The sequence below is a fragment of the Ranitomeya imitator genome, chromosome 2 (genome assembly GCF_032444005.1).
Source record: "Ranitomeya imitator isolate aRanImi1 chromosome 2, aRanImi1.pri, whole genome shotgun sequence".
NCBI classification, from domain to species: domain Eukaryota; kingdom Metazoa; phylum Chordata; class Amphibia; order Anura; family Dendrobatidae; genus Ranitomeya; species Ranitomeya imitator.
Window position 1 is genome coordinate 48185894 of NC_091283.1, and position 15475 is coordinate 48201368.

Genomic DNA, 15475 nt, shown 5'->3' on the forward strand with positions numbered 1-15475 from the left:
TGGTACCTGGGTTATAAGTGTTCTTTAGCAGATTCCCCACAGGGTAAATCAGGCATTGCATTTCTATTAACCCCTTTACCCCCAAGGGTGGTTTGCACGTCAATGACCAGGCCAATTTTTACAATAATGACCACTGTCCCTTTATGAGGTTATAACTCCGAAACGCTTCAACGGATCTTAGCGATTCTGAGATTGTTTTCTTGTAACATATTGTACTTCATGATAGTGCTAAAATTTCTTCGATATAACTTGCGTTTATTTGTGAAAAAAACGGAAATTTGGCGAAAATTTTGAAAATTTCACAATTTTCCAACTTTGAATTTTTATTCTGTTAAACCAGAGAGTTATGTGACACAATATAGTTAATAAATAACATTTCCCACATATCTACTTTACATCAGCACAATTTTTGAAACAAACTTTTTTTTTCAAGGAAGTTATAAGGGTTAAAATTTGACCAGCAATTTCTCATTTTTACAACCAAATTTACAAAACCATTTTTTTTAGGGACCACCTCACATTTGAAGTCATTTTGAGGGGTCTATATGGCAGAAAATACCCAAAAGCGACACCATTCTAAAAACTGCACCCCTCATGGTGCTCAAAACCACATTCAAAAAGTTTATTAACCCTTCAGGTGATTCACAGCAGCAGAAGCAACATGGAAGGAAAAAATTAACATTTTACTTTTTAGTCACAAAAATGATCTTTCAGCAATAATCTTTTTAATTTCCCAAGGGTAAAAAGAGAAAATGGACCTCAGAAGTTGTTGTCCAATTTATCCTGAGTACGCTGATACCCCACATGTGAGGGGGAACCACTTTTTGGGCGCATGGCAGGGCTCAGAAGGAAAGGAGCGCTGTTTGACTTTTTCAAGCTAAATTTGGCTGGAATTGAGATCGGACGCCATGTCGCGTTTGGCGACCCCCTGATGTGCCTAAACAGTGGAAACCCCCCACAAATGACCCCATTTTGGAAACTAGACCCCCTAAGGAACTTATCTAGATGTGTCATGAGCACTTTTATCCCCCAAGTGCTTCACGAAAGTTTATAACGCCCGGGCGTGAAAAAAAAAATTCCTATTTTTTCCACAAACATGATCGTTTAGTCCCCAATTTTTTATTTTCTCAAGGGTAAAAGGAGAAATTGGACCCCAAAAGTTGTTGTCCAATTTGTCCTGAGTACGCTGATACCCCATATGTGGGGGGGGACCACTGTTTGGGCGCATGGCAGGGCTCAGAAGGAAAGGAGCGCCGTTTGACTTTTTCAAGCTAACTTTGGCTGGAATTGAGATCGGACGCCATGTTGCGTTTGACGACCCCCTGATGTGCCTAAACAGTGGAAACCCCCCACAAGTGACCCCATTTTGGAAACTAGACCCCCTAAGGAACTTATCTAGATGTGTCATGAGCACTTTTATCCCCCAAGTGCTTCACGAAAGTTTATAACGCCCGGGCGTGAAAAAAAGAATTCCTATTTTTTCCACAAACATGATCGTTTAGTCCCCAATTTTTTATTTTCTCAAGGGTAAAAGGAGAAATTGGACCCCAAAAGTTTTTGTCCAATTTGTCCTGAGTACGCTGATACCCCATATGTGGGGGGGACCACTGTTTGGGCGCATGGCAGGGCTCAGAAGGAAAGGAGCGCCGTTTGACTTTTTCAAGCTAAATTTGGCTGGAATTGAGATCGGACGCCATGTCGCGTTTGGCGACCCCCTGATGTGCCTAAACAGTGGAAACCCCCCACAATTGACCCCATTTTGGAAACTAGACCCCCTAAGGAACTTATCTAGATGTGTCATGAGCACTTTTATCCCCCAAGTGCTTCACGAAAGTTTATAATGCCCGGGCGTGAAAAAAAAAATTCCTATTTTTTCCACAAACGTGATCGTTTAGTCCCCAATTTTTTATTTTCTCAAGGGTAAAAGGAGAAATTGGACCCCAAAAGTTGTTGTCCAATTTGTCCTGAGTACGCTGATACCCCATATGTGGGGGGGTACCACTGTTTGGGCGCATGGCAGGGCTCAGAAGGAAAGGAGCGCCGTTTGACTTTTTCAAGCTAACTTTGGCTGGAATTGAGATCGGACGCCATGTCGCGTTTGGCGACCCCCTGATGTGCCTAAACAGTGGAAACCCCCCACAAGTGACCCCATTTTGGAAACTAGACCCCCTAAGGAACTTATCTAGATGTGTCATGAGCACTTTTATCCCCCAAGTGCTTCACGAAAGTTTATAACGCCCGGGCGTGAAAAAAAAAATTCCTATTTTTTTCCACAAACATGATCGTTTAGTCCCCAATTTTTTATTTTCTCAAGGGTAAAAGGAGAAATTGGACCCCAAAAGTTGTTGTCCAATTTGTCCTGAGTACGCTGATACCCCATATGTGGGGGGAGGGACCACTGTTTGGGCGCATGGCAGGGCTCAGAAGGAAAGGAGCGCCGTTTGACTTTTTCAAGCTAACTTTGGCTGGAATTGAGATCGGACGCCATGTCGCTTTTGGCGACCCCCTGATGTGCCTAAACAGTGGAAACCCCCCACAAGTGACCCCATTTTGGAAACTAGACCCCCTAAGGAACTTATCTAGATGTGTCATGAGCACTTTTATCCCCCAAGTGCTTCACGAAAGTTTATAACGCCCGGGCGTGAAAAAAAAAATTCCTATTTTTTTCCACAAACATGATCGTTTAGTCCCCAATTTTTTTTTTCTCAAGGGTAAAAGGAGAAATTGGACTCCAAAAGTTGTTGTCCAATTTGTCCTGAGTACGCTGATACCCCATATTTGGGGGGAACCACTGTTTGGGCGCATGGCAGGGCTCAGAAGGAAAGGAGCGCCGTTTGACTTTTTCAAGCTAAATTTGGCTGGAATTGAGATCAGACGCCATGTCGCGTTTGGAGAGCCCATGATGTGCCTAAACAGTGGAAACCCCCCACAAGTGACCCCATTTTGGAAACTAGACCCTCTAAGGAACTTATCTAGTTTTGTGGTGAGAATTTTGAACCCCCACGTGCTTCAATAAAGTTTATAATGCCCAGGCGTGAAAATAAAAAATCCTATTTTTTCCTACAAAAATGATATTTTAGTCCCCAATTTTTAATTTTCCCAAGGGTACCAGGAGAAATTGGACCCCAAAAGTTGTTGTCCAATTTGTCCTGAGTACGCTGATACCCCATATGTGGGGAGGAACTACTGTTTGGGCACACGTTGGGGCTCGAAAGGGAAGTAGTGACGTTTTGGAATGCAGACTTTGATGGAATGTTCTGCTGGCATCATGTTCCATTTGCAGAGCCCCTGATGTGACTAAACAGTAGAAACCCCCCACAAGTGACCCCATTTTGGAAACTGTACCCCCTAAGGAACTTATCTAGGTGTTTGGTGAGAAATTTGAACCCCCACGTGCTTCACTAAAGTTTATATCGCCCAGGCGTGAAAATAAAAAATCTTATTTTTTCCCACAAAAATGATATTTTAGTCCCCAATTTTTAATTTTCCCAAGGGTACCAGGAGAAATTGGACCCCAAAAGTTGTTGTTCAATTTGTCCTGAGTACGCTGATACCCCATATGTGGGGAGGAACTACTGTTTAGGCACACGTTGGGGCTCGAAAGGGAAGTAGTGACGTTTTGGAATGCAGACTTTGATGGAATGTTCTGCTGGCATCATGTTCCATTTGCAGAGCCCCTGATGTGACTAAACAGTAGAAACCCCCCACAAGTGACCCCATTTTGGAAACTGTACCCCCTAAGGAACTTATCTAGGTGTTTGGTGAGAAATTTGAACCCCCACGTGCTTCACTAAAGTTTATATCGCCCAGGCGTGAAAATAAAAAATCTTATTTTTTCCCACAAAAATGATATTTTAGTCCCCAATTTTTAATTTTCCCAAGGGTACCAGGAGAAATTGGACCCCAAAAGTTGTTGTCCAATTTGTCCTGAGTACGCTGATACCCCATATGTGGGGAGGAACTACTGTTTAGGCACACGTTGGGGCTCGAAAGGGAAGTAGTGACGTTTTGGAATGCAGACTTTGATGGAATGTTCTGCTGGCATCATGTTCCATTTGCAGAGCCCCTGATGTGACTAAACAGTAGAAACCCCCACAAGTGACCCCATTTTGGAAACTGTACCCCCTAAGGAACTTATCTAGGTGTTTGGTGAGAAATTTGAACCCCCACGTGCTTCACTAAAGTTTATAATGCCCAGGCGTGAAAATAAAAAATCCTATTTTTTCCTACAAAAATGATATTTTAGTCCCCAATTTTTAATTTTCCCAAGGGTACCAGGAGAAATTGGACCCCAAAAGTTGTTGTCCAATTTGTCCTGAGTACGCTGATACCCCATATGTGGGGAGGAACTACTGTTTGGGCACACGCTGGGGCTCGAAAGGGAAGTAGTGACGTTTTGGAATGCAGACTTTGATGGAATGTTCTGCTGGCATCATGTTCCATTTGCAGAGCCCCTGATGTGACTAAACAGTAGAAACCCCCCACAAGTGACCCCATTTTGGAAACTGTACCCCATAAGGAACTTATCTAGGTGTTTGGTGAGAAATTTGAACCCCCACGTGCTTCACTAAAGTTTATAATGCCCAGGCGTGAAAATAAAAAATCCTATTTTTTCCCACAAAAATGATATTTTAGTCCCCAATTTTTAATTTTCCCAAGGGTACCAGGAGAAATTGGACCCCAAAAGTTGTTGTCCAATTTGTCCTGAGTACGCTGATACCCCATATGTGGGGAGGAACTACTGTTTAGGCACACGTTGGGGCTCGAAAGGGAAGTAGTGACGTTTTGGAATGCAGACTTTGATGGAATGTTCTGCTGGCATCATGTTCCATTTGCAGAGCCCCTGATGTGACTAAACAGTAGAAACCCCCCACAAGTGACCCCATTTTGGAAACTGTACCCCCTAAGGAACTTATCTAGGTGTTTGGTGAGAAATTTGAACCCCCACGTGCTTCACTAAAGTTTATATCGCCCAGGCGTGAAAATAAAAAATCTTATTTTTTCCTACAAAAATGATATTTTAGTCCCCAATTTTTAATTTTCCCAAGGGTACCAGGAGAAATTGGACCCCAAAAGTTGTTGTCCAATTTGTCCTGAGTACGCTGATACCCCATATGTGGGGAGGAACTACTGTTTAGGCACACGTTGGGGCTCGAAAGGGAAGTAGTGACGTTTTGGAATGCAGACTTTGATGGAATGTTCTGCTGGCATCATGTTCCATTTGCAGAGCCCCTGATGTGACTAAACAGTAGAAACCCCCCACAAGTGACCCCATTTTGGAAACTGTACCCCCTAAGGAACTTATCTAGGTGTTTGGTGAGAAATTTGAACCCCCAAGTGCTTCACTAAAGTTTATAATGCCCAGGCGTGAAAATAAAAAATCCTATTTTTTCCCACAAAAATGATATTTTAGTCCCCAATTTTTAATTTTCCCAAAGGTAACAGGAGAAATTGGACATCAAAAGTTGTTGTCCAAATTGTCCTGATTACGCTGGTATGCCATATGTGGGAAAAAACTGTTTAGGCACACGTTGGGGCTCGAAAGGGAAGTTGTGACGTTTTGGAATGCAGAAATGGTCTGCGGTCGTCATGTTCCGTTTGCAGAGCCCCTGATGTGCCTAAACAGTAAAAAAAAAACACAAGTGACATCATTTTGGAACCTAGACCCCCCCCCCCCCAAGGAACTTATCTAGATGTGCCCCCTTTTTCCCTTTTTGGAACTAATGTACGCTTTCTTGTAAAGTAAATTAGTAGTGCATGGAGGTGTGGTACAATCTGAAGCAATCCTTCATACACAGGCCAGGTTTTTCGGGGCAGGTGTCGCATTGATAAATGGTGTCCTTGCGTATTCCCCTTTTGTAACACACTCGGCACCTTTTTTGCGGCTTACCTTTTCTGCCGGTTGGCGGGACCACCCCCGGAAAATGCTGGCCTGGTACGATACAAGCACCTTCAGTTCCGGAAGTACTGGGGCCCTCTCCTTCCGGAGTACCAAATATCAGGGCCTTAACCACTACCTTCTGGAACTGAAGGTACGACGTATCGGTGTGGCGTGCACATCGTAACAGCAGGAAAGCGTTGAGCATTGCCATTTGTACGATGTGGACGGCCAACTTTTTGTACCACACCTTGGCCTTTCTCAAAGCACTGTATGGTTGGAGGAGTTGATCAGAGAGATCAACCCCCCCCATGATTTTGTTGTAGCCCAGTACACAGTCCGGTTTGCAGACCTGTGTAGAGGTACCCCGTACAGTGCTGAGGGCTCTGCCATCACCATGTATGGTGGTCAAGAGAAGGACATCCCTCTTGTCCTTGTACTTGACCACCAGCAGGTGGTCGCTACATTGGGCCTTGCTCTCACCTTTTCTGAGCATCTGCCGAAGTAGCGTCTTTGGGAGGCCTCTCTGATTTTTGCGCACAGTACCGCAGGCTGCGGTACCTCGCGCAGAGAGGGATTTGTAGAGTGGGATGCTGGTATAAAAGTTATCAGTATAGAGGTGATAACCTTTATCCAGCAGTGGGTGCACCAAATCCCACACGATCTTCCCACTCACTCCCAGGACAGGAGGACACTCAGGGGGTTCAATCCTGCTGTCCTTCCCTTCATACACTCTAAACCTGTGGATGTACCCTGAGGCACTCTCACACAGCTTGTAGAGTTTGATTCCGTACCTGGCCCTTTTGTTGGGCAGGTATTGACGGAATCCGAGCCGCCCCTTAAAATGGACCAAGGACTCATCCACGCAGATGTCCCTTTTGGGCACGTACACTTCAGAAAACTTTTTGTTGAAGTGTTCGATGACCGGCCGAACTTTGAACAGACGGTCAAAGTTGGGGTCATCTCGTGCGGGACACTGTGCATTATCGGAATAATGCAGGAATTTATGGATGGCCTCAAAACGTCTCCGAACCATGGCCATTCGGAATACTGGAGTGTTATATAAAACATCTACACTCCAATATTGCCGCATTTCTGGCTTCTTCACGATCCCCATGTGGAGGACCAGGCCCCAAAACTGCATCATTTCAACTGCGTCTACAGGAGACCAGTTGGAAAATGATGTACCGGGGTTTTGCTCCAAAAATTGACGAGCATACAAATTAGTTTGCTCCACCATGAGGTTAATAAAATCCTCAGAGAAAAAGACTTTGAAAAAGTCTGTTTCTGTGAGGCCCGTGGTGTCAAACTTGATTCCTGATTCTGCCACAAAATCAGGAATCAGTGGCTCGTAATTTTCGGGGGGCGAGGTCCATGTGGGTTCCGCAGTGGGGAGCGCTGGTTCAGGAGTGGTGGGGGCTGCCTCATCTTCTGTCCTGGGGCGTCTGCGTGGTGGTTCCGCAGGACCCGAGGAGGAAGATGAGGAGGAAGAGGAGGAGGAGGGAGAGGATGAAGAATCAGAAAAGTAAAGAAAAGTGGGATCCTCTCCCTCGCTATCAGTGTCGGAGGCAAGGAAAGCATATGCCTCCTCCAATGAATAGCGCTGTTGGGACGAACGGGACGAGCGGGACATTTTTGTGTGAATATGGTGATTGGGTGCACTTTATTGATAACTGTATGTGTATGTGTGGGGGGATAGTGATTTGTGCAAACTTATCTGAAAAGAAAATGCTAAAAGGAGAAGAAAAACCTGTAAAAAAAAAAAGAAGGCAGGCACAAACTCTGATAAGAGAACTGCGTCACTTATCAAAGTTTGGCGGCTGCGGGATGTGTGTACGGAGGTTGCGCAAAAAGGCTGAGGGGAAAAAAGCGAGCGCGAGAGTTGATCGGTGAACTGCGTCACCAATCAACGCTAGGCGGCTGTTAAATGGGCGCACGGAAGGAGGTGCAAAGGGGGGTAAAAAGAGGGGGAAGGGAGATGGGGGTGGAAGTGGGGATTGGGCAGGGATCAGTGATCAAAACGTACGGTTGTAGTCAGGTGGCGCAAAAGGGGGGTGAAAAAAAAAAAGGAAAACGGCAGGCACAAACTCTGATAAGTGAACTGCGTCACTTATCAAACTTTGGCGGCTGCGGAATGTGTGTACGGAGTTGGCGCAACGGGGGTGAGGGAAAAAAAGCGAGCGCGAGCGTTGATCGGTGAACTGCGTCACCAATCAACGTTCGGCGGCTGTTAAATGGGCGCACGGAAGGAGGTGCAAAGGGGGGTAAAAAGAGGGGGAAGGGAGATGGGGTGGAAGTGGGGATTGGGCAGGGATCAGTGATCAAAACGTACGGTTGTAGTCAGGTGGCGCAAAAGGGGGGTGAAAAAAAAAAAAGAAAACGGCAGGCACAAACTCTGATAAGTGAACTGCGTCACTTATCAAACTTTGGCGGCTGCGGAATGTGTGTACGGAGTTGGCGCAACGGGGGTGAGGGAAAAAAAGCGAGCGCGAGAGTTGATCGGTGAACTGCGTCACCAATCAACGTTCGGCGGCTGTTAAATGGGCGCACGGAAGGAGGTGCAAAGGGGGGTAAAAAGAGGGGGAAGGGAGATGGGGGTGGAAGTGGGGATTGGGCAGGGATCAGTGATTAAAACGTACGGTTGTAGTCAGGTGGCGCAAAAGGGGGGTGAAAAAAAAAAAAAGGAAAACGGCAGGCACAAACTCTGATAAGTGAACTGCGTCACTTATCAAACTTTGGCGGCTGCGGGATGTGTGTACGGAGTTGGCGCAACGGGGGCGAGGGAAAAAAAGCGAGCGCGAGCGTTGATCGGTGAACTGCGTCACCAATCAACGCTCGGCGGCTACTAAATGTGCGCACGGAGGCGGCACAAATGGGGGTGGAGGGGGTAAAAAGAGGGGGAAGGGGGGATTGGGGTGGATGAACGGGGATTGGGGTGGATGAACGGGGATTGGGCACGGATGAACGGGGATTGGGCACAGATGAACAGGGATAAAACTTACGTTTAGTTGTCTTCTTTCTTTAGCAGGGATTGTGGTGCTACAGGCTGCTGTGGCACCACAATACCCAGCACAGAAGGTAGATCCAGCAGAGAGATCAAGCCAGGAGATCCAGCAGTATGACCGCTCTGTAGGAATCCTCAGCTAGAATGAGGACCCTGCAGAGCGGTCATACACAGGTCAGGCAGGTGACACAGACAGGTCACAGAGCGGTCATGCTGCTGCTGTGACCTGTCATTGGTGGGATCGACCATAACATCGATCCCACCAATCAGAGCTTTCCTGGTGACCTGGCTGTGACCTGCCTAGGATCGGATCTGTTCGCGCCATCCTAAGCAGGTCACAGACAGGTCACCTGCAGGGCACAGAGCGGTCACAGCGTGATCGCCGCTGCGCCCTGTGATTGGCGCGATCGACGATGACATCGATCGCGCCAATCGGCTCCTGCAGGCCCTGCTGGGCCTGCACTGTGTCCGATCCTATCCTATCCTAGGATCGGTGCTATTAGAGTACCGATCCACGCAGGTTCCGGCAGGGCACAGCGCGGTAATACCGCGCGGTGCCCTGCGATTGGCGCGATCGAGTACATCGGTACTCGATCCTAGCCTGTGACCTCATTGTTTCAGCCGCTCCGATTGGCTGAAACAATGAGAATGGCTGTGATTGGCTATTCAGAATTGAACAGCCAATCACAGCGATCGAGAGGGCGGGTGGGCGGCGACAATGCCCTGGATGCCGAGGCCATCTCCCCCCAGGTGAGATGGCGTCGGAATTTTAATGCGATCACCGCGACTTACGCGGTATCGCATTAAAGGGCAGGACGTACTATCCCGTCAAGAGTCAGATAGGCCCAGGGCACCTCGACGGGATAGTACGTCCAAGGTCACAGAGGGGTTAAACATAACTATTCACTTTGAACTATTGCTATTCTTATTCTATTGCTATTCTTATTCTTCCATTAGAGGCAATCAAAAATTGTTTTTCTAAATCTCTCAACCCATTTTTTTACTTATTGTGTTTGCTGTTTTCCCAGGCAAACGTGTGTGTTTGGGAGAAGGCCTGGCTCGCATGGAACTCTTCCTATTTCTAACCACCATACTGCAGAAGTTCACCTTGGAGCCCACTGTAGACAGAAAGAATCTGAGCATAAGACCCGAGCCCAAAACCAATTCTGTAAGACATCAGTCCTACCAGATGAATGCTGTTCCTCGTTTCTGAACCGGAGATGTATTTCTTGCACAAAGGAAAAAACAGCAGCTCTAAAACTTTTTAAAATAAAACATATATATATATATACATATATATATATATATACACACAAGTGCTTCTCACTAAATTAGAATATCATCAAAAAGTTATTTTATTTCAATTCTTCAGTACAAAAAGTAAAAAAGTGAAACTCATATATTATATAGAGTCATTACAGAGAGTGATCTATTTCAAGTGTTTATCTCTTTTAATGTTGATGGTTATGCCTCACAGTCAATGGAAACTGTTATGATACGGTGGTCTAGGAGCAACATGGAACGAGCTCCGAAGGAAGTGGTAACTGTACTCACCGCAGTCCCTAAGCTCAACACAACACTAGAAGTAGCCGTGGAATGGTCCTAACTCTCCCTAGGCATCTCGTCACAGCCTAAGAGCTAACAACCCTTAAAGATAGAAGCAGGAAAGCTATCTTGCATCAGAGAAAATCCCCAAAGGATAGATTAGCCCCCCACAAATAATGACTGTGAGTGGAGAGGGAAAAGACATACACAGAATGAAACCAGGATGAGCACAGGAGGCCAGTCTAACTAAATAGATAGGACAGGATGGAATACTGTGCGGTCAGTATAAAACACTACAAAAATCCACGCAGAGTATACAAAATATCTCCACACCTGACTAAAGGTGTGGAGGGCAAATCTGCCTCCCAGAGCTTCCAGCAAGACAGAATAAATTCACACTGATAAGCTGGACAAATATAGAAAGCACAGAATGGATAAGTCCACAATCTATGGACAGAAAAGGGCAAGCAAAAACTTAGCTTAGCTGAACTGGTCAGGATAACAGGGAACTCCAAAGAGATGTGAATCCAACCAGGAACCATTTACAAGTGGCACTGGCTGAAGATAGAGCCAGACTTAAATAGCCGAACAGAAGAGACGATAAGTGGAGGCAGCTGATGACAGCTAACTCCAAGGAGCAGCCATACCACTAGAAACCACAAGAGGGAGCCCAAGAGCAGAACTCACAAAAGTGCCACTTACAACCACCGGAGGGAGCCCAAGAGCAGAATTCACAACAGTACCCCCCCCCTTGAGGAGGGGTCACCGAACCCTCACCAGAGCCCCCAGGCCGATCAGGACGAGCCAAGTGAAAAGCACAAACCAAATCGGCGGCATGGACATCGGAGGCAACAACCCAAGAATTATCCTCCTGGCCATAACCCTTCCACTTGACAAGATACTGAAGCCTCCGCCTCGAAAAACGAGAATCCAAAAGCTTCTCAACCTCATATTCCAACTCTCCCTCAACCAACACCGGGGCAGGAGGGTCAACCAAGGGAACATCGGGCACCACATATCTCCGCAACAAAGATCTATGGAAAACATTATGAATGGCAAAAGAGGCAGGAAGAGCCAAACGAAAAGACACCGGATTAATAATTTCAGAAATTTTATAAGGACCAATAAACCGAGGCTTAAACTTAGAAGAAAACTTCATAGGAACATGACGAGAAGACAACCAAACCAAATCCCCCACACGAAGCCGGGGACCAACACACCGACGGCGGTTGGCAAAATGTTGAGTCCTTTCCTGAGACAACGTCAAATTGTCCACCACATGAGTCCAAATCTGCTGCAGCCTGTCCACCACAGAATCAACACCAGGACAATCAGAAGGCTCATCCTGCCCAGAAGAAAAACGAGGATGAAAACCAAAATTACTAAAGAAAGGTGAAACCAAAGTAGCCGAACTAGCCCGATTATTAAGGGCAAACGCGGCCAACGGCAAGAAAGACACCCAATCATCCTGATCAGCAGACACAAAGCATCTCAAATAGGTCTCCAAGGTCTGATTAGCTTGCTCAGCCTGGCCACCAGTCTGAGGATGAAACGCCGAAGAAAAAGACAAATCAATGCCCGTCCTAGCACAAAAGGCCCGCCAAAATCTAGAGAAAAACTGAGAACCTCTGTCAGACACAATATTCTCCGGAATGCCATGCAAACGAACCACATGCTGAAAAAATAACGGAACCAGATCTGAGGAGGAAGGCAACTTAGGCAAAGGTACCAGATGGACCATTTTAGAGAACCGGTCACAAACAACCCAGATAACAGACATCTTCTGGGAAACAGGAAGATCTGAAATAAAATCCATGGAAATATGCATCCAGGGCCTCTCAGGGACCGGCAAAGGCAAAAGCAACCCACTAGCGCGGGAACAGCAAGGCTTGGCCCGGGCGCAAATCCCACAGGACTGCACAAAAGCACGCACATCGCGCGACAAGGAAGGCCACCAAAAGGACCTAGCAACCAAATCTCTGGTACCAAAAATACCAGGATGCCCAGCCAACACTGAACAATGAACCTCAGAAATTACCTTACTTGTCCATCTATCAGGAACAAACAGCTTCCCCACTGGACAGCGGTCAGGCCTATCAGCCTGAAATTCCTGAAGCACCCGCCGCAAATAAGGGGAGATAGCAGAAAGAATCACCCCCTCCTTAAGAATGCCAACCGGCTCAAGGACTCCAGGAGGATCAGGTGAAAAACTCCTAGAGAGGGCATCAGCCTTAACATTCTTAGATCCCGGAAGATACAAGACCACAAAATCAAAACGGGAGAAAAACAGGGACCATCGAGCCTGTCTAGGATTCAGCCGCTTGACCGACTCGAGGTAAATCAGATTCTTATGATTGGTCAGGACCACAACACGGTGTTTAGCTCCCTCAAGCCAATGTCGCCACTAGGGTTGAGCGAAACGGGTCGTTCATTTTCAAAAGTCGCCGACTTTTGGCAAAGTCGGGTTTCATGAAACCCGATCCGACCCCTGTGTGGGGTCGGCCATGCGGTACGCGACTTTCGCGCCAAAGTCGCGTTTCAATGACGCGAAAAGCGCCATTTCTCAGCCAATGAAGGTAAACTCAGAGTGTGGGCAGCGTGATGACATAGGTCCTGGTCCCCACCATCTTAGAGAAGGGCATTGCAGTGATTGGCTTGCTGTCTGCGGCGTCACAGGGGCTATAAAGGGGAGTTCCCGCCGACCGCCATGTTACTGCTGCTGATCTGAGCTTAGGGAGAGGTTGCTGCCGCTTCGTCAGAAGCAGGGATAGCGTTAGGCAGGGTCCATTAACCACCAAACCGCTTGTGCTGTAGCGATTTCCACTGCCCAACACCACCTTCGGTGTGCAGGGACAGTGGAAGCTACATTTTTTTTTTTTTCCCCCTCAGGACTGTAGCTCATTGGGCTGCCCTAGAAGGCTCCCTGATAGCTGCATTGCTGTGTGTACGCCGCTGTGCAAACCAACTGCTTTTTTCAAAGCACAAATCCTCTTGTTCCTTCCTTTCTGCACAGCTATCTTTTTGGTTTGTACACACTTTTTATTTAATTTGTGCATCAGTCCACTCCTTATTGCTGCCTGCCATACCTGGCTGAGATTACTGCAGGGAGATAGTAATTGAAGGACACCCCCTGTTTTTTTTTTTTTTTTTGTGGGAGATTAAGATTGACATTTCTGCTAGAGTGCCATCCCTGTCTGTGTCATCTCTCACTCAGTGGGCCATAGAAAGCCTATTTATTTTTTTGCTTGATTTGGGTTATAAAATCTACCTGAAAAAATCACTACATCAATCAGTGGGAGAAAAATATTGGCCTCAGGGCTTGTGTGCCACTCTTGACTCCTGTGTGCATCATCACTCACTCAGTGGGCCATAGAAAGCCTATTTATTTTTTTGCTTGATTTTGGTTCTAAAATCTACCTGAAAAAATCACTACATCAATCAGTGGGAGAAAAATATTGGCCTCAGGGCTTGTGTGCCACTCCTGACTCCTGTGTGCATCATCACTCACTCAGTGGGCCATAGAAAGCCCATTTTTTTTTTTTTTTTGCTTTATTTGGGTTCTAAATTCTACCTGAAAAAATCAATAAATCAATCAGTGGGAGATTAATATTGGCCTTTGGGCTTGTGTGCCAGTCCTAAGCGTGCCATCTCTCTCTCTCAGATAGTGGGCCATAGAAAGCCTATTTATTTATTTTTTTTTTTATTGGGTTTATAAATTTTCCCTGGAAAAAAAAAAAAAGTGGGAGATTAATATTGGCCTCTGGGCTTGTGTGCCAGTCCTGAGCGTGCCATCTCTCTCACAAATAGTGGGCCATAGAAAGCCTATTTATTTATTTTTTTTTGGTTTTATAAATTCTCCCTTACAAAAAAAGGGAGATTAATATTGGCCTTTGGGCTTGTGTGCCAGTCCTAAGCGTGCCATCTCTCTCTGTCTCTCAGATAGTGGGCCATAGAAAGCCTATTTATTATTTTTTTTATTGGGTTTATAAATTTTCCCCGGAACAAAAAAAAAAAAGTGGGAGATAAATATTGGCCTCTGGGCTTGTGTGCCACTCCTGACTCCTGTGTGCGTCATCTCTCACTCAGTGAGCCATAGAAAGCCTTTTTTTGTTTTATTTGTTTTCTAAATTCTCCCTGAAAAAATCATTTTATTTTATTTGGTTTCTAAATTCTTCCTGAAAAAATCATTTTATTCTATTTTTTTTTTCCTAAAGTCTCCCTGAAAAAAACAAAAAACAAAACAAATCAGTGGGAGATTAATATTGCCCTTTCTGCTTGTGTGCCAGTCTTGACTCCTGGGTGCGCCATCTCTCTCTCTCTCTCCAATTGTGGGCCATAGAAAGCCTATTATTTTTTTAGCTTGATTTGGGTTCCAAAATCTACCTGAAAAAATCACTACATCAATCAGTGGGAGATAAATATTGGCCTCTGGGCTTGTGTGCCACTCCTGACTCCTGTGTGCGTCATCTCTCACTCAGTGGGCCATAGAAAGCCTTTTTTTGTTTTATTTGTTTTCTAAATTCTCCCTGAAAAAATCATTTTATTTTATTTGGTTTCTAAATTCTTCCTGAAAAAATCATTTTATTCTATTTTTTTTTTCCTAAAGTCTCCCTGAAAAAAAAAAACAAAAAAAAACAAATCAGTGGGAGATTAATATTGCCCTTTCTGCTTGTGTGCCAGTCTTGACTCCTGGGTGTGCCATCTCTCTCTCTCTCTCTCTCCAATTGTGGGCCATAGAAAGCCTATTATTTTTTTAGCTTGATTTGGGTTCCAAAATCTACCTGAAAAAATCACTACATCAATCAGTGGGAGATAAATATTGGCCTCTGGGCTTGTGTGCCACTCCTGACTCCTGTGTGCGTCATCTCTCACTCAGTGGGCCATAGAAAGCCTTTTTTTGTTTTATTTGTTTTCTAAATTCTCCCTGAAAAAATCATTTTATTTTCTTTGGTTTCTAAATTCTTCCTGAAAAAATCATTTTATTCTATTTTTTTTTTTTCCTAAAGTCTCCCTGAAAAAAAAAAAAAAAAATCAAATCAGTGGGAGAT

At 45.5% G+C, this 15475-nt stretch overlaps 1 protein-coding gene across 1 annotated transcript in view; it reads left to right on the forward strand.

The window, feature by feature from the left end:
• The window catches only part of LOC138661761 (cytochrome P450 2H2-like), a 36799-nt gene extending 23981 nt beyond the window's left edge, over positions 1 to 12818 (forward strand). Inside the window, exon 9 of the mRNA XM_069746658.1 lies at positions 9911 to 12818. Coding sequence (XP_069602759.1) covers positions 9911 to 10095 — 185 coding nt within the window. The 3' untranslated portion in view covers positions 10096 to 12818. The remainder of the gene's footprint in view (positions 1 to 9910) is intronic.
• The last annotated feature ends 2657 nt before the right edge of the window (positions 12819 to 15475 follow it).